Genomic DNA, 22,712 nt, shown 5'->3' on the forward strand with positions numbered 1-22,712 from the left:
TGGCTTTGTCCTTTATTAGATGTGCCAGGCACTTCAGATATGTTAATGGTGGGGCTCCTGGGTGGGTCAGTTGGTTAAGCATCTGACTTTTGATAATCGGCTCAGGTGATGATCTTGCGGTCATGGGATCAAGCCCTGCTTCAGGCTCCATGCTGAGCATGAAGCCTGCTTGGGGTTCTCTTTCTCTCTCCCTCTCCCCCACCTCCCCTGTGTTTCTTTCTCTCTCTCTCAAAATAAAATAAACTTAAAAAAAGGAATAACATCTTTTAAAAAAGGTATGTTAATGGTAATAGTCACAGCAGTCTTGTGAAGCAGAAATTGTTGTCTTTACTTACAGATGAAGAAATTAAAATTCATATACACTAAATTTATTTAAAGCCACAGAGCTCTGTGGTGATAGAGCCAAGATTGGACCCCAGATCTCTCTGATTTCAAAGTCTCATGTTGTTTCTACTATATTTCTATTATGTTTCTACTGTATATGTTTCTACTAAATTAAATCAGACATGAGCTAGTCAACTCAGAGTTTATGAATTCTTATCCTAGAATGGCTGGTCCCTGTGCCTTGGGCTTTTTGTCATGGAAGTTAGCTACATACTCTGACTAGTTCGGTGCATCTGCACACCTTTCATGCCAGGCATTTGAAACTGGGACTAATGGTATGTGGGTTTTTTTTTTTTTTTTTAAGATTATTGTACTTTATTTCACAACTTTATTGAGGAATAATGTAGAATAAACACATTTAAAGAATACAATTTGATGAATTTTGACACATGTATATACCCGTGAAACCATCATAATAAATACCCTTTACTCCTTAAGATTTCTTTGTGCCTCTTTGTGATCTGTACCTCTCACCATCCCTAAGCAACCACTGATCTATTTTCTGCCTTTATAGTTTGCATTTTCTAGAATTTCATATAAGTAGAGTTACATAATGCTGTTTTAAATGTTAGAATTTTCTTCTCTGCTTAGGCTGCTCTGGTCACATCATCACCATATGAGTTGTGTTCCTTTGGAGCACTCTCCATCTGAGGTTTGGCAGACCCCCTGCAATCTGTGATGCCTCTCCCTTAAACTGCTCTAGCTGCCACTTCCCTACTCTATCTTAGATAATCTTTACTTGTTTCTTAAAGCCATGAAAGACCCAGGAAGGCTTACATGATTCTTTTCCTGAAGCTCGCTGGCTATGACCTTTCTAGTTTCCCTTCTAAATGGATAATGAATGCTACAGTTCTGATCCTGATAGGCAGTTCTCCAGTTAGGGCCCAAACCATACATACTATGCTCCCTGGCAGTCAAAGGTCAATGAGGGCAAGTGGGGTTCAGATCCTGCCCCATCTAGATTTCCCAGTGGTAGATTGGCAGATCCTTTCTCCCCACTTGTCTGAATGTGTGTGTATGTGTGGGCGCACGCGTGTTGGGTATGCATAGGGTTCTTGCTATATAAAGTAGCAAGTATATGTATGAGCATATTAATTTTGGAAAATCAAGTGCTCAACCCTTTAAAATATTTTGTTTTTACTGTACAAAACAGAATCCATTAACCTTAAAACAGCCGGCTATTTCACCAGCAAAATGGGTTTATTCAGGAATAACAATTGCAATTTGGGACATGCAAGCTATGGCAAAACGGTAGGCAATCCTGGAGAACAAAGGAGAGGACTACTTTTTATAGAGGAAGGGGGGCTGTTGGGAGGGATTGTTATAAACAAATAGTCCATTGGAGTAACCTGGGAGTTTGAAATGTGGTGGCTTCTCATTGATTGAGTTGTGACAGTCTCTCACTGGCTGGGCTGCTGCCTCAGGGAGAAAATGTTCCTTCCTCCTGCTGGGGTAGTCAAGTATAGGCTTCTTCCTGTTTGGCAAAGGGCTGCAAGGAGTTGTACGGCATGAGAACTCCCCCTTCTGGCCTCTCAACTCCATTTAAATGAGGTTTCCTTTATTGAGTTTCACAAATCAAATACAAAATGATATTTGCTCCAAAATTTCATTATTTCTGAGTCATAAGTATTTTTATGACATGACTAAGGTCATGTTATTAAAAAAGTTATTTCAGTTTAATCTAAATAATTTCAAACTAATCCATATCTGAAATGTGTGTTATTTCATCTTTCATATCCTTAATCTCAGCTCGGACTATTGTTAAATTAGACATTTTTTCATTTAAGAAAGCAATTTCTTTCTCTCGTTGTAGTAAGTCAGTAACCAATCTTCCAATGCGTAGTGTTAAATCATTTACCAATGGTTCCAAACGGGAAAAGTCCTTCTTTAGATTATACACCTTTGGTTTTAGATCATTTGCAAAAGTTACGGTCTTCATAACTTTAGCTCTGTCACTTTCTAAGCTTAAAAACCTATCTGTGTGCTTGTTGAAATTATTCTTTAGCTCTGAAAGTATCTTCTTAATAGAGTTAATTTTTTGTGAATTTTCAGATGCTGTCTTCCGGAGCATTGCTGTTCGATCGATGCTACTTGAAAGAAGATCACCTATGTTTTTTACTGTATCTTTTTCTATTTTTTCTATTTTATTTTCTAATTCTTGCACAGAATCTGTCAATGATGTTGCATCAGTTACTAAACCTGAAATACGTCGTATATCTGTTTTTACAGTTGTAATCTTGAGACCAACATCTTTTGCCATGGAAGTTGTACTTTGGTCTACTTTTGTTACATCTTGAGAAAGAGTTGTCAAATTGTTGTTCAGTATATTTTGTTTTTCAGTTATCCTGTTGGACCAAGTTTTCACTTCATAAATTTCCTCCTGTAGACGCTTTAGATGGGCAATTATTTGAAAAGACTTCCACTGTTCCACGATAGCTTCAGACTTCTGACACTATAAGAAAATATAACACCACAATAATTAACTTGATTAAAAGCTTAATATTTAAAATTCAACTTAAATTTTAGGTGCTATTTATTTTGTTTTTTAATGTTTATTCATTTTTGAGAGACAGAGAGTGAGGTGAGGATGGGCAGAGAGGGAGACACAGAATTTGAAGCAGGCTCCACGCCCAGCACAGAGCCCTATGCGGGACTTGAACTCACCAAATACGAGATCATGATCTGAGCTAAAGTCAGATGCTTAACTGACTGAGCTACCCATGCGCCTCCATAATTTTTGAAACATAAGTTTGTAGCTATTTCAAGTGCTAGAATGAAGGGACCAATGCCCAAGACTCCATATGCATATCTTTATTGTCCTATTACATTTAAAGATTTTATTTTTAAGTAATTTCCACACCCAACATGGGTTGGATTTACAACCCAGAGATCAAGTCACATGCTCTACCAACTGAAAAAGCCAGGTTCCCCTCTCCTATTACTTTTATGAATAATTTCCTGGGGTATCTATCCATGAATAATTCAATTAACTAATTCTTAAATTCCTAGTATTTTAGGCATACCAAGTGTGAGGAACATAAAGATGAGTACAGCTTGGGTTCTGACCTCAACTCAGTTTAGCAGAGGATAGATATGTAAAAAGCAAAACAACCAGAGAATAAAAAAAACTATCTCCAAAGTTCTAAAATCCTGTGATTTCAAATATAAGTGGTTCTCAACTTTTGTATATTTCCATGCCATCCTCCCTCCCCACCATCCATTGTAATACTGATATCTATAAATTGTCATTTTGGTTTAACTTGGATACATTAGTTGCTGAACATTTTTTCCCCATCCCATCCAACCCCTAGTTGATGAACATTTTGAGCCACATAACTGCCTGGCAGCTATGACAAGCTGAAATGTAGAATAGTTAACTCATAGTAGTGATTACCCCTCCTTGCCCATATGTTTGATTTCAAAACATATTTTAGGACTTTTCTCCTCAGTAGGTTTATGCTATGTTATTTAATGGTGGGGAGAGATGGCCCAAAATATTTTTTGGTAGTGAAGTTAGAATGTGAAAATGTTATTATTGGTGTGACATTAAAGAGTAACCACAAACCGGAAGGAAATCAAGTAGTGATTGCAAAAGCACTGTTTTTTTTTAAGGGAAAGGTTTTGCAAGTGTTATTTGCTGAAACAGAGCCTCCAAAGGGTGAAGAAAGTAGATGGCTTATTTCTTCTATTTCATTATTAGGTTATTATTTATTAACATATCTACTCTGGTAGAGTAAATGTAGCTTACCAGCATTACACAGTTAAGAGTCCTCAGAAAGAGCCTACTTTATTTTTTAATTATTTATTTATTTTTGAGAGAGAGTGAGGGGAGAGAGAATTCCAAGCAGGCTCCACCCTGTGAGGGAAGAGCCCACCTAGGGGCTCCACATGGGGCTCAAATTCAGGAGCCCATGAGATCATGACTTGAGTTAAAATCAGGAGTCAAATGCTTAACCCACTGAGCCACCCAGACGCTCCAGAACTTTATTTTTATAAGGATCAGATCATTAAGAAACTGCTAGTAAGGCTCTCTTTCACTTGATAGCTTATAAAAGCAATTTATCATGAACTTCTATTGATCTTTACTAACATATTAACTGAACACAGTGTAGGAATAGTCTTGAAATTGTTTCACCAAATTGTTTTTAGAATTACTTAGGGCTTGTTTAAATTATTTGCCTAGAATGGACAGAAGAGTTGGAGAGTCTACCAAAAAGATTCACAAGATTCAGTCAGAAATTTAAATATTTACCAAATTCTTATCATATATGCAAGGTACTAAGCTAGATGCTGTCCTGTAATGGTCAGTATTATCTCAATCTGCAAGTGGAGCAACATGGTTCAAGGGAATGATGTGGGTCCAACTGGTTTTCCAAAAACTTTGATAAAAGATCTTTGAACTGTAACTAAAGGACCTGGAAATTTTATTAATCTCTAAAATTTAAAACCATGTAAAGCCAGAAGGGGTCTTAGAGATTAAAAAAATTTTTTTTTTAAATGTTTATTTATTTTTGAGAGAGACAGAGACAGAATGCAAGTGGTTTGGGGCAGAGAGAGAGGGAGACACAGAAGCAGAAGCAGAAGCAGGCTCCAGGCTCTGAGCTGTCAGCACAGAGCCCAACGCGGGGCTCGAAGAGCTGTGAGATCATGACCTGAGCCGAAGTCTGACGCTCAGCCAACTGAGCCACCCAGGTGCCCCAGAGATTTTTTGATATAATTCCCTCATTTTACAAATTAAAAAACTGAGCCCCCAAATAAAGTGCCCAAGAACACACAGTTAGTGGCAGAGCCTAGATTGGAAGATTCTGGCCTAAGGCTTTTTCTCCATCTCGCTTTCCCACTCTTGCCTAAACATTTATCAGTTCCTTCTTGTGCCCAAGGCCCAAACAATTTTAGGTCATAGTTACAACCTTTGGGTGACTTACAGTCTTGTTTAATGGTGACATGGAAGAGACACATTTGGCAGAATTAGTTTTTTGAATTCTCAAGATGGTTCTATTGATAGCAGATTTCTTGTGATTTTCTCCCCATGATTGAACAGCAGCAGGTTGCATTGTATAGTGGGAGGTCAGTAGCCTCTGGAGTTAGACAGACGTAGCAGTGTGACTACAAGTTTTCTAACCTTGGTAAGCCCCAATTTCCTCATTTGAATAATGGGTGTCAAGGCTAGCAAAGTTGTAGTGGGAAGTAGTGATAATATGGGTCATGGTAGGTACTCAATACACAGAGCTGTTATTGTTGACAATGATGAACATAGACTTCCTAGCAGCGTTTGACACATAATAGACTCAAAATGCTAGTTCTCTCCTCCCTTGCTGTGAAAGCTGCGATGGAGCATTTTGATACATATTAAATTAATACTTTATAGCTGAACTAAAAAAAAACAAAACAAAACAGATGATGGGCAAATTTGCAGAGCTTTTGCCACCTGTGCAAATATGAAGTAAGTATATAGAGAAATGAGTTGTTTCCATGTGTTTGGTGAATTTGCAGTATCATTATTTTTAATGACATATTAATCTTGGATCACGATTATAGATTCATAGAAAGGTAATCAGGTTAAGATGAAAAATAATGCCATTGACTTTGTATCTTACTAGTTTTCCATTAAACCATATGGATAATAAATCAACATTTTTATTTTTCATTATAAAATATAAAAGTACACTTAGTCAACAGCTTACAATCATTAGGCAAAATTTAAGGAAATATATATTTTTTAATTTTTTCTTTGACGTTTATTTATTTTTGAGACAGAGACAGAGCATGAATGGGGGATGGGTAGAGAGAGGGAGACACAGAATCTGAAGTAGGCTCCAGGCTCTGAGCTGTCAGCACAGAGCCCGACGCAGGGCTCGAACTCATGGACTGTGAGATCATGACCTGAGCCAAAGTTGGATGCTTAACCAACATAAATAGATTCTTTTAAGTTTATTTATTTTGAGAGACAGAAATAGCACACACAAGTGAGGGAAGGGCAGAGAGAGAGGGAGAGCGGGAATCCCAAGCAGGTTCTGCACTGCCAGCACAGAGCCCGACAGGGGACTCGAACTCATGAACCATGAGATTACACCTTGAGCTGAAACCAAGAGTTGGATGCTTAACCTACTGAATCATCCAGGCACTCCATAAATAGATTTTTAAACTTTGCATCCAGAAGTTAAAAAAATTAGGTGTTTGTTTTTGTAAAAGTGATTTACTTGTACTAAATTAAAAAAATGGACCCAGTACTCTATCAGAAATTAACTGATATAAAATTTGTTATCAATTACAAAGATACAAAAATGTGTTTTAGAATATGGTAATCTTCCTTAAAGGAAAGACTAACAGTATAATTTAATATTTGATACACAAGAAGTTCTTGAAATTTCAAGGATCTGTGTTATATAAATGAATGTAAGAAACAGAAGACAAATCAGGTACATCTAAATCTGACAGGTTTTTAGAGGAAAAACTGAATAAAGGAAAATATACATATGCACATGTACATAATATGCATATACATGTACGCAATAGTTTTCTCGTGAAATACTTAGAGAAAGGCAGTTTTTGATTCCCTTGTAACTGTCACTATAGAACAGAATGGCCATCTTGTTTCCATTCATTTTCTGTAACCAGTACTATGGTATATACAAGTTAATAATGATGTATCAAATATGGTAATAGGCCAAATAAATAAATAAAAGTGAAGATCACATCTGACATGTTGGGTTGGAAGCTGAAATAACAAAGTTCTAGTGAAGTTCAGAATCTATTTTATTAGCATTAAAATAAAAGTAAACAAAAACAATTTTGTCAGTGCACACAGATAAGAACTTAAGACATTCAGAAGTCAAGGAATTTAATGTTAAGATTCCAGAAATTAATGCTATGCTTTTAATAGTAGCATTCTTTCAGGCTTATCTTTATGACCCATGGCTGTCTACCATAGGACCTCCTAAACCCAAAATAGAACTTGTTTGGGATTTTTAAAAAAATGTGCAAATTTACATAATAAAACTACCTGACCACAACTACTTTTCATAATTGACTGCTTTCAAGTTCTTTGTGTTTATTTTTTATAACTATGATCATGCATTTAAACTTATTTTTTAAAATTTATTTAATATTTTAATTTATTTAAAAAATCTCTACACCAAACATGGGGCTCAAACTCGCAATCCCGAGATCAACAGTCACATGCTCTTTCAAGTGAGCCAGCCAGGTGCCCCTCAAGTTGTGTTTAATTCCACTGATATTACATAATAAAACTGGGACTATAGTTGGTTATTGGCAAGAATACACAAGTAAGAATAGTACTTCCTTCCATATGTAATTGACTCAGTTTTCAATGCCAAGCCTGGACACTTTGATACATCAGTCACCAATAAGAGTCTTATGTGTTCCCCCAACCCTGAACATTTTCCGATTATCATTATTTGAAAAATCTGACTAGATCTCCCCTTAATCACATCTCAGTATGTCTACATCTTATTCCTCATGACTCCATTATAAGAGTTAGAATAAAATAAAATCACTATGTAAAACAAATTGGCATGGGTAGTTTGGGAGCTCTTTAAAACAATGACATATGCTTAATTACCTTATAGTTACCATAATTTCTCATTATGTTGCTTTTTCCTCTTTAAAATAGGCCACAGGTGTATTGGTATATTTTTATTGTAGATAAAATAATTTATCTAGAGACCATGTATCTAGCAAACTCAAGAGTCTAGAACACAGATAGAACCTTTGAAAAAACAAAGCCCAGGTATACAAAGATATTCCAACAGTCCATACTTCAGAGGATACACACTTAATTCATAGGGTAAAAACTTCAATAGAAACATCTTTACTTTTTTTTTTTAATTAAAAAAAATGTAAATAATCCCTATGCCCAACATGGGGCTTAAACTCATGACCTTGAGATCAAGAGTTGTATACTCTATGGACTGAACCAGCCAGGCACCCCCATATTTACTCTTATTTAAAAATTCTTACAAGTATCTGTAACATATTTTAGAACCTTAATAAAAAGTAAAAATGTTTCCCAGGCTCCATAGTTTTCAAAAAGTACATATTAATCCATAGCAAAGCACCTTAAGTTCCTCCTTGGGCATCTTATTTTTCATTTTAGACAAATTCCCTATGCACTTGGTGGTCTGGATCTTGGCTTGCAGTAAATTACAAAGGAAATGCAGAACTGATTAGGGCAGGCACATTCCCACCCAACCTTGGGCCAGTGGGTCGCATCTTTAGGTGGTAATAAAGGTATAAGAAATAGACATAAGGTTTGAAAATATAGCAAACTAGGGTCATTTAGTGAGAAGGGAAATACTCAACAGCTTCTAGCCATGTTAATATATTTGGGTCCAATATAATAGGTGAAATTCACAGTAATGCCCATTAATTATTAGAAAATCATTTAAAAATATTAAGTATATTGCTTTAAAAAAGTAGAGAAGTTATTTTGGAAATATTTCTATTTAAAATGGCCAAAATGAAATAAATTTTATTGCTTAAGAGGGTAAGCTTTGATTATCTGGATAATCCAAGTGTGTGAATATCTCACTTACTTGCTGGTAATGTAGGATAAAGTGAGGCATATCAAAATAACATAAAAGCATGGAAACAATAAGTTTACGTATAACAATATGGTCATCAAAATAAATGTAGTGCATTTAAAAATCATTATCAATTCCTTTATTTTCTAGATTATATTCTTCTAAAGTTCCCTTTTCTCCTGTATTTGAATATACCATAAAATCATGAACTTTTCCTTTTAGAACATCCAGTTCATTTTGCATCTTTAATATGCTATTATCATACTGAATTCCTTCAAGGGTTTTCTGCATCTCCATTATTTCAGATACTGCTTTCAGCATATCATCTTCCATATTAAACATCTGAGTAGTCAAGTCTTCTATTTTTTTTTCTGTCCCTATCAGATCCTGAGAGACCCTGAGAACAGAGCGAACAGCACTTTCAATTGCTGGCAAATGTGTCTTGCATTCTTCAACTTTGGGTTCATAGCTGGAAAGCTTATGAGTCAGGTCTTCATCTCTGGCAAAGAGAGCATGCTGTTCCTCTTCTAACTTTTCAACTGCTTTTGTATCAGACCCAAGCTGCTCTTCTACTCGCAGAAGATCCTCTTCTTCTTGTCTTTTTACTGTTCTAATATTTCTTAGTGTGCTATCTTCCAAATCTTTTAGCCTTTCAGTGAGCAATTTTATTTCTTGTTCAGCTGAGTTAATTTGGACAGTAACTTGAGAATGTATGTGTTTTGATTCTGATTTGAAAGTGTCTGTATTAACATTCATTTCATCTAGGCTTCTTTTCCAGAAATCTGAAACATTCTGGAATTTCTCATTAAGGCTTTGCATCTTTTGGGTGAGCAGCTCTTCACTATTTTGAATGTCATGCATGGTACTTTGCAGGCTGGATACTTCCTGCTCAAACTGGGTCACCAAGGACATGGATGATGTAGCTTCCTGCAGGATACTTTCAGTAGACTCAAGCTGTATTTATAACACAAAACAATTCCCAAAGCTACTTAATAACTTTTATATTAGGGAAACACACTTTAACAATCACACCCCCAGTTCAAATTCTGAATATGTCTAAGATATCCAATTATATCAGAAGCATAATGACAGAAAAACATTTTAAATAAATGCGATAGATTAGCACTATGGTAGAAAAACATACACCTGAATTTATAAATCTAAATATTTCCACATTTTCATGGAAGGATATTCAAGAAAGAAATAATGTCAAAGAAGCCTGAAGTATATCACATTTCCTTCTTTTCTTACTCCAATGGAGAGCAACCTAGTTGTCATTTTTATAAGTTATTTGGCTTTTTTAAGAAACTGTAACCTAGTTAATTCTAGTTAATCACAGAATTCTAGTTAATCATAGAATTCTAGTTAATCATAGATTTATTTCTTAAGTTCTATGATTCTGGAAGAGTTTGTGCCTGAAAATTTCTTGACTGACCTCTTACAGAGAAGGTACCAGAATCAGATCTTATAGCTATAACAAAGGCAAAAATGAATAAAAATCATGTTCAGTGAGGCAACTCACATCAAATAGTAATCTGTGCTAATAAGTATCTATATTGCGGTAAAGTTTCTGGCATCTCCTCATATGTGCCTAGAATAGAGACGGGTCAAGCTGTAGACCTCTTTTAGTCTAAACTTACGTATAGATAACAGCCTTAGAGACTACAGGAAGGTCTAGAATGATCATTAACTTATTAAATATTTCAGCATAGTGTTGAAGACATAATACTATAAAAGACATGGTTCTGCCCTTAGGCAGCTTAGCTTAATGGAGGAGAAAGCCAAGTCTATGTGTGTTATGACAGGGGAAGAATTATGGAAGCACTTACATGGGGCACCAAAACCAGACTTCAATGATCAAGGAAAATATTCCAGAAGTATTATCTAATGTCTGCTTCTAGTTACTTTTTTAAATCATCCTACACACTAGAGCCAAATTAAGCTTTTAAAAACTGCCATGAACATGATGGTACAACATTAAAAAACCCACAATGTTTCCTAATACTTCTAATATGATAAAGTCCTAAATTTATCTCTATATGCTATTCTTCCCTCCTTGTTGCTTAGCTAAGTTCTGTCTTTCCTTTAAGGTTCAGACCAGATCTCACCCCTCAGTGCAGCATTCCTCCACAGCCCTAGCCCTGACAGCCCAAACTCCTGGAGCACCTATTGTGTTGTGTAATTTGACACCTGTTTGGTACTTAGCACACATAATTAAAGAATTTTTGAGCGTTCGCTCTGTGCCAGACCTCGTGCTACACACTAGGTATGAAAATATAGACATAATATGGTTCCTGACTTTATAACAGGACAGAGGAGACAGCACTTTGGATCTTTTACATCACATTCTGGAGGTCTATTAAGATTTATTGATCATCGGGGTGCCTCAGTCAGTTAGGCGTCCGACTCTCAGTTTTGGCTCTCATGATCTCACAGTTTTGTGAGTTTCAGCCCTGCGTTGGGCTCTGCGCTGACAGTGCGGAGCCTGCTTGGGATTTTCTCTCTCTCTCTACTCCTCCCCTGCTCATGCTGTCTTTCTCTCAAAATAAATAAATAAACTTAAAAAATAAAAGATTTCTTGATTATCCTCTGTTCCATTATTAGGCATCAGGGGTATAGAGATAAAAAACACAGTGTTGGCTCTAAAGAGCAGTAAAGGAGGCAAATTAATGACAACAAAAACTGACAATAGATTATGATTCGTGTCATGACAGAATTAGCATGGGGAGAATGGATGCTTTGAGGGGAGATCAGCAGTCTGAAATGAGGAAAGGCTTAGAAGTGACTCCGAAATCTGACTCTTCAACAGACTGATGTTATTAGGTGAAGATATGAAAGCTTCTAAATTCCTTGGGGAATAGAGCATGTCTAATGCTTTTTTGTAGCCCCTGTAACTTATGGTATAAAAAACATGTTTGTTGATATTTAGGAAGAATGGCCATAAACCTTCTAGGCCTACCCAGTCAAGATCTGAAGCAATCCCAGGTGAAAGCTAGGAACAATGTGTGACCAAATATAATAAAACCATTCTGAAGCCTTGTTTAAAAATTATTTTGATGGGTGCCTGGCTGGTTCAGTCAATAGAGCATGCAACTCTTGATCCCAGGGTTGTAAGTTCGAGTCCCACATTGAGTGTAGACATTACTTAAAAATAAAATTTTCAGGGGCGCCTGGGTGGCTCAGTTGGTTAAGCGTCCGACTTCAGTTCAGGTTATGATCTCACAGTCTGTGAGTTCGAACCCCGCGTCGAGCTCTGTGCTGACAGCTCGGAGCCTAGAGCCTGCTTCGGATTCTGTGTCTCCCTTTCTCTCTGACCCTCCCCCGCCGTTCATGCTCTGTCTCTCTCGGTCTCAAAAATAACTAAACATTAAAAAATAAATAAATAAATAAAAATAAAATAAAATCTTCAGGGGTGCCTGGGTGGCTCAGTTGGTTGAGCATCTAATTGGTTTCGGCTCAAGTCATGATATCACGGTTCGTGGGTTCGAGGCCCATGTTGGACTCTTGTGCTGGCAGTGTACAACCTGCTTGGGATCCTCTCTCCCTGCCCCTCCGTTGCTCACATGCTCTATCTCAAAATAAATAAACTTAAAAAAAAAATAAGATCTTAAAAAAATTATTTTTAATGTACACATGTAGCTATAATACAAGATCCTTTAGAAAATTTAAAAAAAATTTTTTTTAACATTTATTCATTTTTTGAGAGACAGAGACAGAGCGTGAGTGGGGGAGGGGTGGAGAGAGAGGGAGACACAGAATCCGAAGCAGGCTCCAGGCTCTGAGCTGTCAGCACAAAGCCCAATGCGCGGCTGGAACTCACAAACCGCAAGATCATGACCTGAGCCGAAGTTGGACACTTAACCAACTGAGCCACCCAGGCGCCCCTAGAAATTAATTCTGAGAAATATTTGTACATAAGTAATACTGTTAGTTGTCTTAATATCAGCATTTTGAAGAGGTAAGCTTATCTTCACCGAAGGTAATTTCCTATTTAGGCTGTTTATCAGACCATCATTGTAATCTGGACGCACTATATCCCAGTAGACCCCAACCAAGTACAAGATCAACTTTTCACCATAGTAAAGGTCTCAAGATTTAATCTAAAAATACATGGTGTTTAGCATGTTACAATAATTTGCATTTAGGGGCTGTCAATGTATCCTAATAGTTTTTTCATATTTTTTGAAAAAGGGCTTAATACCTTAAATTTATTACTATTTAAAGTTTATAAAAGTTTGCATATACATTATATCACATCTGATCCTCATTAAAATCCTGTTATTCTCATTTAATGAGAATAGATGAAATAGAGGCCAAGAGAAGTTAAAGTGATTTTTCCAAGGTCACACAGTTGTGATGAGAGCCCACATCTAGTTGTTTTCCCCTCCTACTGATTATGCTGGCCTTTAAGGACCAGCTTTGCGAAAAGGCAGCTATTGTTGAACTACTCCTAGGGAAGACTGGGAGAGAAAGAGTTTTGCGAAGACTGAATATTTCTTGGATCCCATGATGATATTTTAAAAATCTGCCTCAAAAAGCATTTTAATTGCCACCAAATTTTTCACTTAAAAAGGAAGTCTTTCTTCAAAATTTATTTTCAATAGCTTTTAAGTACATGGAGTTCCTATCTCCTGCGATTTTTTTCCCCATAATTTTTCTAATTGTTTTCTATAAATATATGTGTGTGTGTGTGTTGTGTGTGTGTGTGTGTGTGTGTGTGTGTGTGTGTGTATACATATATATATATATATACATATATAGAGCATGCAACTCTCGATCCCGGGGTTGTAAGTTCGAGTCCCACATTGGGTGTAGACATTACTTAAAAATAAAATTTTCAGGGGCGCCTGGTTGGCTCAGTTGGTTGAGCATCTAATTGGTTTTGGCTCAAGTCATGATATCACAGTTCGTGGTTTCGAGCCCCATTACATATTTTATAATTTTATAGCCCCAACAAGTACAACCAGATTCCAACTTGAGCCCTATGTAAAAATAACCATTCTTGCAGTCCTATGCAGTTTCTTTCCAAGGCCCCTAAGCTTACCCTCTACGGAATCCCCTGACATATGTGAGAGGTGTATAATTTTCATCCATGGCTTTTCTCTTCTGGGGGATTATATACTAATTCTGTGCACGAGGCTGCAGGAACTCAGACCCTCCATTTCACTTGTCTATTTTGTAAATCCTTGTTCACCTTGGTGCCAAGCACAAGTCCTTGTCTACCTTATGACATGAGTAAAGGTTTAGTGAATGAATAAATGAACAAAGAAGGCATGTTTCCCAGTGATAGCTTGATTTCTGTTAGCCAGACAAGACCTCCATGATGCTTTATTGGTTGCAGCTGACTTCTCCTGAGAAGCATGGCAGTTAAAATTTTTTTTATCTGTCTCACATATCTAAGAATTCCAGCAATAATGCATCTGTATTTGCAGGTTTAAGAAACACAACATACACATGGATTTTAATTTTCATTTGGCTACAGAATCAATATTTATTTTTATATTAGTCATTATTATATGCAGATGTATGTAAATTTACGAGCTGGAAAGTGAAGAAAAAAAAAAAGCAACTCATGGATCTTTGCCCAAAAAGTCCATTCCTATTCTAATTTTGTACCTACCTAAAGAACAATTATATTTTCAGTGCCCTAGACACTTAAATAGAAATTTGGAGTCATATCAATATGAGAATATTGGTCTTTTTAAACAGTAACATATATTACATTAAAAAAAATCCTTTCCTTTCAAAATAATCTGAGTCTAAATTGGATTGAAGGGGAGAATGTAAAGATGTAGGAAAACCAGTGAGAGTTAAGACAGTAATGGTCTAAAAGGCAGGAAAAAGGAAATTATGAACTGGGGTAGAAGTGTGGTAGTAGGGAAGAAAAATGGGAAAATCTTCCCAAATAAGCCAATTAATAATTACCTTTTCTGAAATTAAACTGATTTTACTTTGAAGTCCTTGGAACTTGTTGGTTTCTATTTTCAGTAACTGGTATTGGCTTTCCACCTTTGCAAACTTTTCCGACTGCTGAAATACAAACCTGGAAAAGAAAAAAAAAATTCACTACCTCCTAATTTATATCTATTTAAGTTAGAATTTTTTAAAAAAGTTTATTTATTTATTGTGAGTGTGTGCACAAGTGAGGGAGGGGCAGAGAGAGGGTTAGAGAGAATCCCAAGTAGGCTCCATACTGTCAGCACAAGTCAGCACATACAAGTCAGAGCCTGACTTGGGGCTTGATCCCATGAACCCTGAGATCATGACCTGAGCTGATATCAAGAGTCGTATGCTTAACTGACTGAGCCACCCAGGCCCCCAAGTTTGAATTTTGAAGGAACATTTTATACTTCTGGTAAGGACAACATAAATTCTGGTATGAGTGGTGACAGCCTTTAGTAGTTTATTTCAACAAATTAATAGAAAGTGAAAACTATTCCTGTTCAAGTCTAAGTTCAGGAGTGAGATGGTGTGATAGTTGTATGCACAAGAAATATTTTGGAGGAAGAAACGATGAATTATCTAGAACAAGATATGGGATCCCTACTATTTTTCTCAAGGCTATATATGGGTAATATCTAGAAAATAAGTGTTTTCATACTGAAATGTAGAAGAGTTACCTGTATAAAAAAAGTATTAAAATTTTTTTTAATGTTTATTTTTGAGAGAGAAAGAGAGTGAACAGGGGAGGGGCAGAGAGAGAGACAGACACAGAATCTGAAGTAGGCTCCAGGCTCTCAGCTATCAGCACAGAGCCCGACGTGGGGCTCGAGTTCATGAACTGTGAGATCGTGACCTGAGCTGAAGTTGGACGCTTAACTGACTGAGCCACCCAGACAAACCCCCAAAAAGGTATTTTTAAACTAAAATGTAGAAAAGAAAATAAAATTGGAATAGGACAGAGAGATGATGCTTAGAAGTCGCAAAATAACAATAGTTAAAACTATGAAAACAGAAGTCATTGTCAAAGTGGTGATACAACGCAATGCCGGGAGTATAAGCTCTACAATTAATTATACTCAACACTACGAGTCATATAGGTGTACTTTATTTTCTATATAAGTGTACTTTAGATAGATGCCATTTTAAAATTGGATTGTATTCTTCATCTGATAAAAGTAGCAAAGGGTAGCAGCATAAAAAAGTTATCCAAATCTTAAAAACAATAAAGAGTTTGTATAGGACTTGAAATAAGCAAACACAAAAGAAATGCTTTGGATCTAATACCATTTTGGTTCATCTACTTTGACTCAATTCTTTGGGCTCAGAAAAAGCAGCGGTTAAAATTCTTTGTGTTATTTATTGAGTCATCAAAAAGCAGTGGAGCAGAACCATATGAAGAAAGTACTTAAATCATAGTACATAGACCAGTGGTTCAAAAGCTTTGCTACATATTGGAGTCACTTGTCTGCTTTTAAAAAGTCTCATGCCTGGATCCCACCCACAGAAATTCTGACTTATGTGGTGTAGGATGTGACTTGGATATCAGAAATCTTCAAAGCTCCCCAGATTATCTGAGTATTCAGTCAAGCTGAGAACTACTAATTGATAGTGTTTTATGAAATTGACTTCCATTGAAAGACAAACATTTAAAGATCCCAAAACTCAAAAGAAAGATGAAAGACTTCTGAGGTTTGCGTACCATTGCTAAGGTGATGTTTCAGACTCATAAATGTCATTATTAGGCTAACTTGCTATAAAACTGTCCAAAACTAAAATGTACTTTTTGCTTTTTGAACAAATGTTTACAATACTGAATGAAATAAGTTTCTTTTGATGATGGCTAATCTCTGTCCTATGAGATAACAGTGAATTGAGTAAGCCCAGGTTACATAATTAGTATAGATTGACTTTCCTCCTATGTGCTAATATGATTTTTATTTTTATTTTTTTCAAGTTTTTATTTATTTTGAGAGAGCCAGAGAGAGCACGAGCAGGGGAGGGGCAGAGGAGAGGCAGACTCCCAAGCAGGCTCCATGCTGTCAGTGCAGAGCCTAACATGGGGCTGGAACCCGTGAAACTGTAAGATCCTGACCTAAGCCGAAATCAAGAGCAGGTTGCTCAACCGACTGAGCCATCCAAGTGTCCCTAATATGATATTTATTTATTTAAATGTTTATGGGGGGGAGGGGCAGAGAGAAGGGGACAGAGGATCCAAAATGGACCGGGAGAGCAGAAAGCCTGCTTTCTGTTTGTGAGGCTCCAATTCACAAACTATGAGATGACCTGAGCTGAAGTTGGACACTTAACCAAATAAGCCACCCAGGCACCCCCCTAGTATGACTCATCATTTTTTTTTAAATTTTTTTTTTTATAATGTTTTTATTTATGTTTGCAACAGAGAGAGACAGAGCATGAGCAGGGGAGGGGCAGAGAGAGAGGGAGACACAGATTTGGAAGCAGGCTCCAGGCTCTGAGCTGTCAGCACAGAGCCCGATGCGGGGCTCGAACCCACAGACTGTAAGATCATGACCTGAGCCGAAGTTGGATGCTTAACCGACTGAGCCACCCAGGCGCCCCCCCCCCCCAGTAGGACTTAAATAAATTTCTGGTTATTAGAAAATGCCATTATCCTAATTTTCAAAGATGAATGTATAGACTTCTTTTTTATATTGGCTGTTTCATTCTTGGATTTTAAGAGATTCTTTTCAGAGTATAGGCTTACTGAGATCAGAGACCAAGGATGGAGAATACACTAATGAAATAAGTCTAATTTCAGAGATTAGTTTTATCATCCTTTACTCCAGTGTTACTACAGGGATTTATCCTGTAGATCCATGTGTTTATTCAGAATAAAATCATTATAAGAGACTTTTGTGAAGGTTGATCCACTACTGTAACACACTTTTCATTTTATTAAAACTTTTAATGCTGGCTATTTCTGGACTTCTCTTTAACATTAAAATATTAAGCAAAACCTTGGAGAAAACTATGTCATGTTAGTGCAAATATCTCTGATGATAATTTGCAGGTTTTTTTTTCATGGCTAGCTTTTCAACGGATTAAAAAAAAAAAGACCATTGCTACATATGAATAATAATGCATGTAAGTAAAAACAAGCATAAGGATGGGGTGCCTGGGTGGCTCAGTCGGTTAAGCGTCTGACTTCAGCTCAGGTCATGATCTCACAGTTCGTGAGTTTGAGCCCTGCATCGGGCTCTGTGCTGACAGCTTAGAGCCTGGAGCCTGCCTCGAATTCTGTGTCTCCCTCTCTCTCTGTTCCTCCCCCACTCATGCTGTTTCTCTCTCTTTCAAAAATTAATAAAAACATAAAAAAATTTTTTTTAAGCTGATTTTGTGCTAGTAATGAAAAAAATGAAAAGTGGTTTGAATGGTGCTGAGTTAAAATACATTTATTTTATTTTTCACTTAGATGTGCCAGGCACTATTCTAAAATGATTCATAGGGGTGCCTGGATGGCCTAGTTGGTTCAGCATCTGACTGGCTTAGGCCATGATATCACAGTTCATGAGTTTGAGCCCTGCATCGGGCTCTGTGTTGACAGCTCAGAGCCTGAAGCCTGCTTCAGATTCTGTCTCCCTCTCTATCTGCCCCTCCCTAACTTGTACTCTGTCTCTCAAAAAAAACAAAAAACAAAAACATTAAAAAATTTAAAATGATTTATAAATATTAACTCATTTTAACATTAAGGAGAAGGATGATTTTCTAGAAGTCAATGCTGACAGAAAGTAGCTTCAATCCTGAAAAACTAAATTTTTGGAATTGGCATCCAGAGTAGTGTCCAAAGGGCTTTGTCAGAGGCATATTCTAACAGAAGTTCAAGGCCCCCCTTATTCCCAATCTTCCTCAGTTTAGATGAGACAGACAGGGTCTACTAAGGGCTATAGCTTCTAGTTAGAAAAGGACTATAACTAGTTCTGGACTAGGGATTTTTATTTCTAGGATCTTGGCCTCTTAAGGATTAGTATCAAAGGGAGGAAGCATATCATACTGGTTAAAAGTATGGAGCTGAGGGGCACCTAGCTGGTTCAGTAGCTCAGTTGGTTGAGTGTCTGGCTTTTGATTTTGGGTCAGGTCACGATCTCACAGTTCATGAGTTCGAGCCCCATGTCAGGCTTGGCGGAGCTGCTTGGGATTCTTCCTCTCCTCTGCCCCTCCCCTGATCACACATGCTCTCTCTCTCAGAAAAAAAAAAAAAAAAAAAGGTATGGAGCTGAGCAACTTTGGCTCTATTTACTAGCTGTATAATCATCTTGGGCAAGTTATTTATCTTTGTTATAGTCTCATCTGTAAAGTGACTTCGTAAGATTGTTGTAGAGAATTTAATCTCTATAAATTTATGCAGTTAGGACACTACTGCATTCTCTCAGCTATTCTCTTATATGCTGGCCCTTTCTTTCAGACTGCTTTGTGGAGCTGCTTTTCATCCCTATGACAAGCCTATAGTAGTATAAAGGATCAGCTTTCTCCACTGCTTACAGTTGATGGAAGTTCCACATCTGTTCACTGTTGAAACCAGGGTTGGGTTTATAGTAAATGAAAGATGGAATGGATGGATTAGACCACTTACAGGAAGAGAAGAACACCCTTACTGTTTTTCGGCCTCTTCTCATTATCATATAGGAAAAGATACAGAAGAAAGGGACCCAGGTTAAATGGCTACTTTAGTGTTGGCCTTACAAAAGGGTTCTTCAACTCCTTCATCTATCTATTGTTGTCTACAGACACCTCAGATTCAGGGCCCAGTAGCACAAAACAGTGTTCATTTCCTTAGGGTGTTGATTCTATGTAGCTCCTTTAGTAATCTTAGATGGTGGCAGATAGCTGACTGAGGACTTACAGGGTTTCTCTGGCTTTGTTTCAACTTAGTAATGAAAAAGAGGCAAATAAGCAAAGGAAGCTGTTATAATGGACCTTATGCAAGAAAGGGAGTTCCAGGGCCACTAAGGTCAGTATCCACTTAGCCTTCTGTTTCATACTACAGCTTCATTTTCAGGCATAATACTGAATGTTCAGGAAAATAGTAACCATATTCCATTTTTGAAAATCAAGGCATTTAAAGCATAACCCTTTCAGATAAAACTTCACTAACAAGAAACAACGGAAAAAAGATGAAAAATGAGGTTAGTGAAAATTTTGAATGTAACTTGTGTCTTTATTGTGAGCACTGACAGTAAGTTCCTGCACTAACGTGTCTACCTTTCAAGTTTTCCTTTATAGATTTGTTAGTGTGTTCTCCCAGAATAGTAACCAAATTACTGAAAAGTTGAACATTTTATGATGTAATTTGTCTTATATGAATATGGGTCTTTGGATAATTAATGAGAATAAATTCAGTAACTAAAACCAATTGTATTAGGTTTCAGAGAAAAGGAAGCAACAGGTACAGATGATCCCCAACTTAAAATGGTTTGACTTAAATTTTTTTGACTTTTTGGTCATTCAATACAAAATGTACTTTGAATTTTGACCTTTTCCTGGGCTAGCAATGTGATCCTGATCCTCGACTTGGTAGGATCCTCTCTCCTGATGCTGGGCAGTGGCAGCCTTAGCTCCCTGTCTGCCATGTGACTAAGAGAGTATACAACTGATTCAAGTACAACCATTGTGTTTTTTCACTTTCAGTATTAAGTTATATAAGATATTCAATTCTTATAAAAAAGGCTTGTTAGATGATTTTGCTCAAGTGTCTGCTGATGTTAAGCATTCTGAACACATTTAAGGCAGGCTAGGCTAAACTATAATATTTGGTAGGTGAGATGCATTAAATGCATTTTCATCTTATGATATTTTCAATTTATCATGAGCTCACTGGGAAGTAATCCCATCCTAAGTCAAGAAAGATCTGTATCTTTTAGCCTATTACTGAATAGCTTTCTCAGTAAAAAAGCATTCTTATTTACCTAAAGAAATTCATGCATTTTATTTATATTAAAATTTTTTTTAAATGTTTTTATTTTTGAGAGAGAGAGAGAGAGAGAGAGAGGAGGAGCACAGAGAAAGGGGACACAGAATCCAAAGTAGCCTCTGAGCTGCCAGCAGAGTCCAACGCTGGGGCTGGAACCCACCGTCTGGGGGATCACGACATGAGTGGTGGTCAGAAGCCCAACTGACTGAGCCACCCAGGCGCGGGAGAGTCATGTATTTTAAGACATAAGAGCGGTTTATCTACAAGAGTAAATTTAGTCTTTAAAATCAAAATATTACATAAACAAAATATCATATTGCTAAGATGTCTTTTTTTAAAGAGCACATTCAATAACATTCAGTTTATTGTAACAAATCTTTTAACTTCAACTCAGTCACCAGTAGAGTATAATTCAAAATTTAGTACCATCAAAAATGGTCTAAAGGACATCCAGGGTCCCTTCTAGAATTCTTTTACTCTTGAAGATGAATAACTATCTTCTAAATACTTTAAAAATCAATTAAAAGTGGAGGAAATTTTAATTTAAAGCATCAGTCCTGTTATTAAGATGAAACAGGTTATTCCTCAAGAAAATGGGGAAAATACAATTAATAAGTTGGTTTTAAGGTTATTTCTAATATTCATTTTTCTTATAACAATGTATGGCTATTTGCTTGGTTTAAAAACTATAGATGTTCAGTTTTCGGTGAACACCAGAACTACACTTTTGTCATTTCACGGTAGTAAAATTCAATCTGGAATTTAGGAATACACCTTAAATTCATAACGCATGAACGATCATGAACACATGAGAAATCCTCCAAACTCTGAGGTTATCATTAACCGCTTGTTGCCCTGAGATCATAATAACTTCTTTAACGGTTGCAAACCCTGCCATTAGGCAGTTACGGGGTGAAGGTGGGGCAACGGCGTCCAAGACAAATAAATGCACAGCGGACAGGAAATGGTGGGTTACACGAACGGAAAAGCTTTCGACGCGTAGCAGGCGCTTAATAAAGTTTGGCCAAATCTGCATCTCTTAAGAAATGGCCGACTGGTTCCCAGGCCTTAGTTTCAACTCCAGTTGAGTGATCAGGGCACATTACTAATACAAAGTAAAAATGAGTTGGAAGAAACGAGCGAAAAGGAAAAAAAAAAAAAAAAAAAAAAGTTGGGCTGTCCTTTTTTTGAGGCAGAGGAACCGAAGCCGCAGGTCTGAGGTTTGGAGGTCAGCGGGATGCTGAACCGCGCGGCGCCCAGGGAAGAGCGGGGCGACCGACGGAGGCCGGACCCAGGGCCCAGGCGGCCTCGCGTCCACTTACCAGGCCAGGCCCAGGCACGTCCCCAGCGACAGCAGGCTCACGCCGGTCCGGGGGTCCGCCCAGCCCCCGCCTCCACCGCCCCGGGCCTCGGGGTTCTTCCCACCGTCGCTCCGCTTCCCCGGCTCCGAGGGGGCTCCCTTGGGTCCCGACTTCTTCCGGCTTTTCACCTCGAACATGTCTGGAGGTCCGGAGGACGACAAACCCAGAGAGGTAGCTTCACCCTGGGTGAGCGGGACGCCTCAGCGGTGACCGCGCCCCCTCCTGGACTTAGCGCCGCCCAGAAACCTGTCCCCTCCTTTCCCGGCCGTTCTCCAGCTTCACAGACTCCTCCAGCCTCCCGCCCCCTAGTTCCTCCAGCTAAGGCACCTGGTGACCTTATTTCCCCTTTCCTCAGCATTAATGCCACAAACCTGAAGAAGTCGTGGATTCCGGGCGCGCGCGGCGCGCCCCGAAGGGAGGGGGCGGGAAGGGGCAGCGCGCGCCACGTGGAGCGCGCCGCCGCCCTCCCCTGTCAAGGGAGGGCGGCGGCGCGCCCCCGTGGCTTAGCCACGCCCCCGCCATGGGGTGGGGCGGAGGACGCATCCTTAGGCGCGC

At 37.9% G+C, this 22,712-nt stretch overlaps 1 protein-coding gene across 2 annotated transcripts; it reads right to left on the minus strand.

Moving 5' to 3' along the window:
* Positions 1-1,543: 1,543 nt before the first annotated feature.
* Positions 1,544-22,610, minus strand: IKBIP (IKBKB interacting protein). 2 transcript variants are annotated; one of them, XM_047067442.1, is made up of 4 exons: positions 22,529-22,610; positions 22,119-22,339; positions 14,853-14,970; positions 9,044-9,881 (listed from the first exon to the last, which is right to left on the minus strand). In XM_047067442.1, exons 2-4 carry the CDS (start codon positions 22,292-22,294, stop codon positions 9,045-9,047), a joined length of 1,131 nt encoding a protein of 376 aa, XP_046923398.1. In that variant the 5' UTR covers positions 22,295-22,339; positions 22,529-22,610; the 3' UTR covers position 9,044. The 2 variants fall into 2 exon arrangements, with proteins under 2 accessions (XP_046923399.1, XP_046923398.1); XM_047067443.1 differs by lacking the exons at positions 9,044-9,881; positions 22,529-22,610 and adding an exon at positions 1,544-2,836 and having other exon boundaries at positions 22,119-22,408.
* Positions 22,611-22,712: the final 102 nt, after the last annotated feature.

Source organism: Lynx rufus, unplaced genomic scaffold, assembly GCF_022079265.1.
Source record: "Lynx rufus isolate CCGP_SWC_20201006 ecotype Redwood Valley unplaced genomic scaffold, mLynRuf1.p SCAF_7, whole genome shotgun sequence".
Classification (NCBI taxonomy): domain Eukaryota; kingdom Metazoa; phylum Chordata; class Mammalia; order Carnivora; family Felidae; genus Lynx; species Lynx rufus.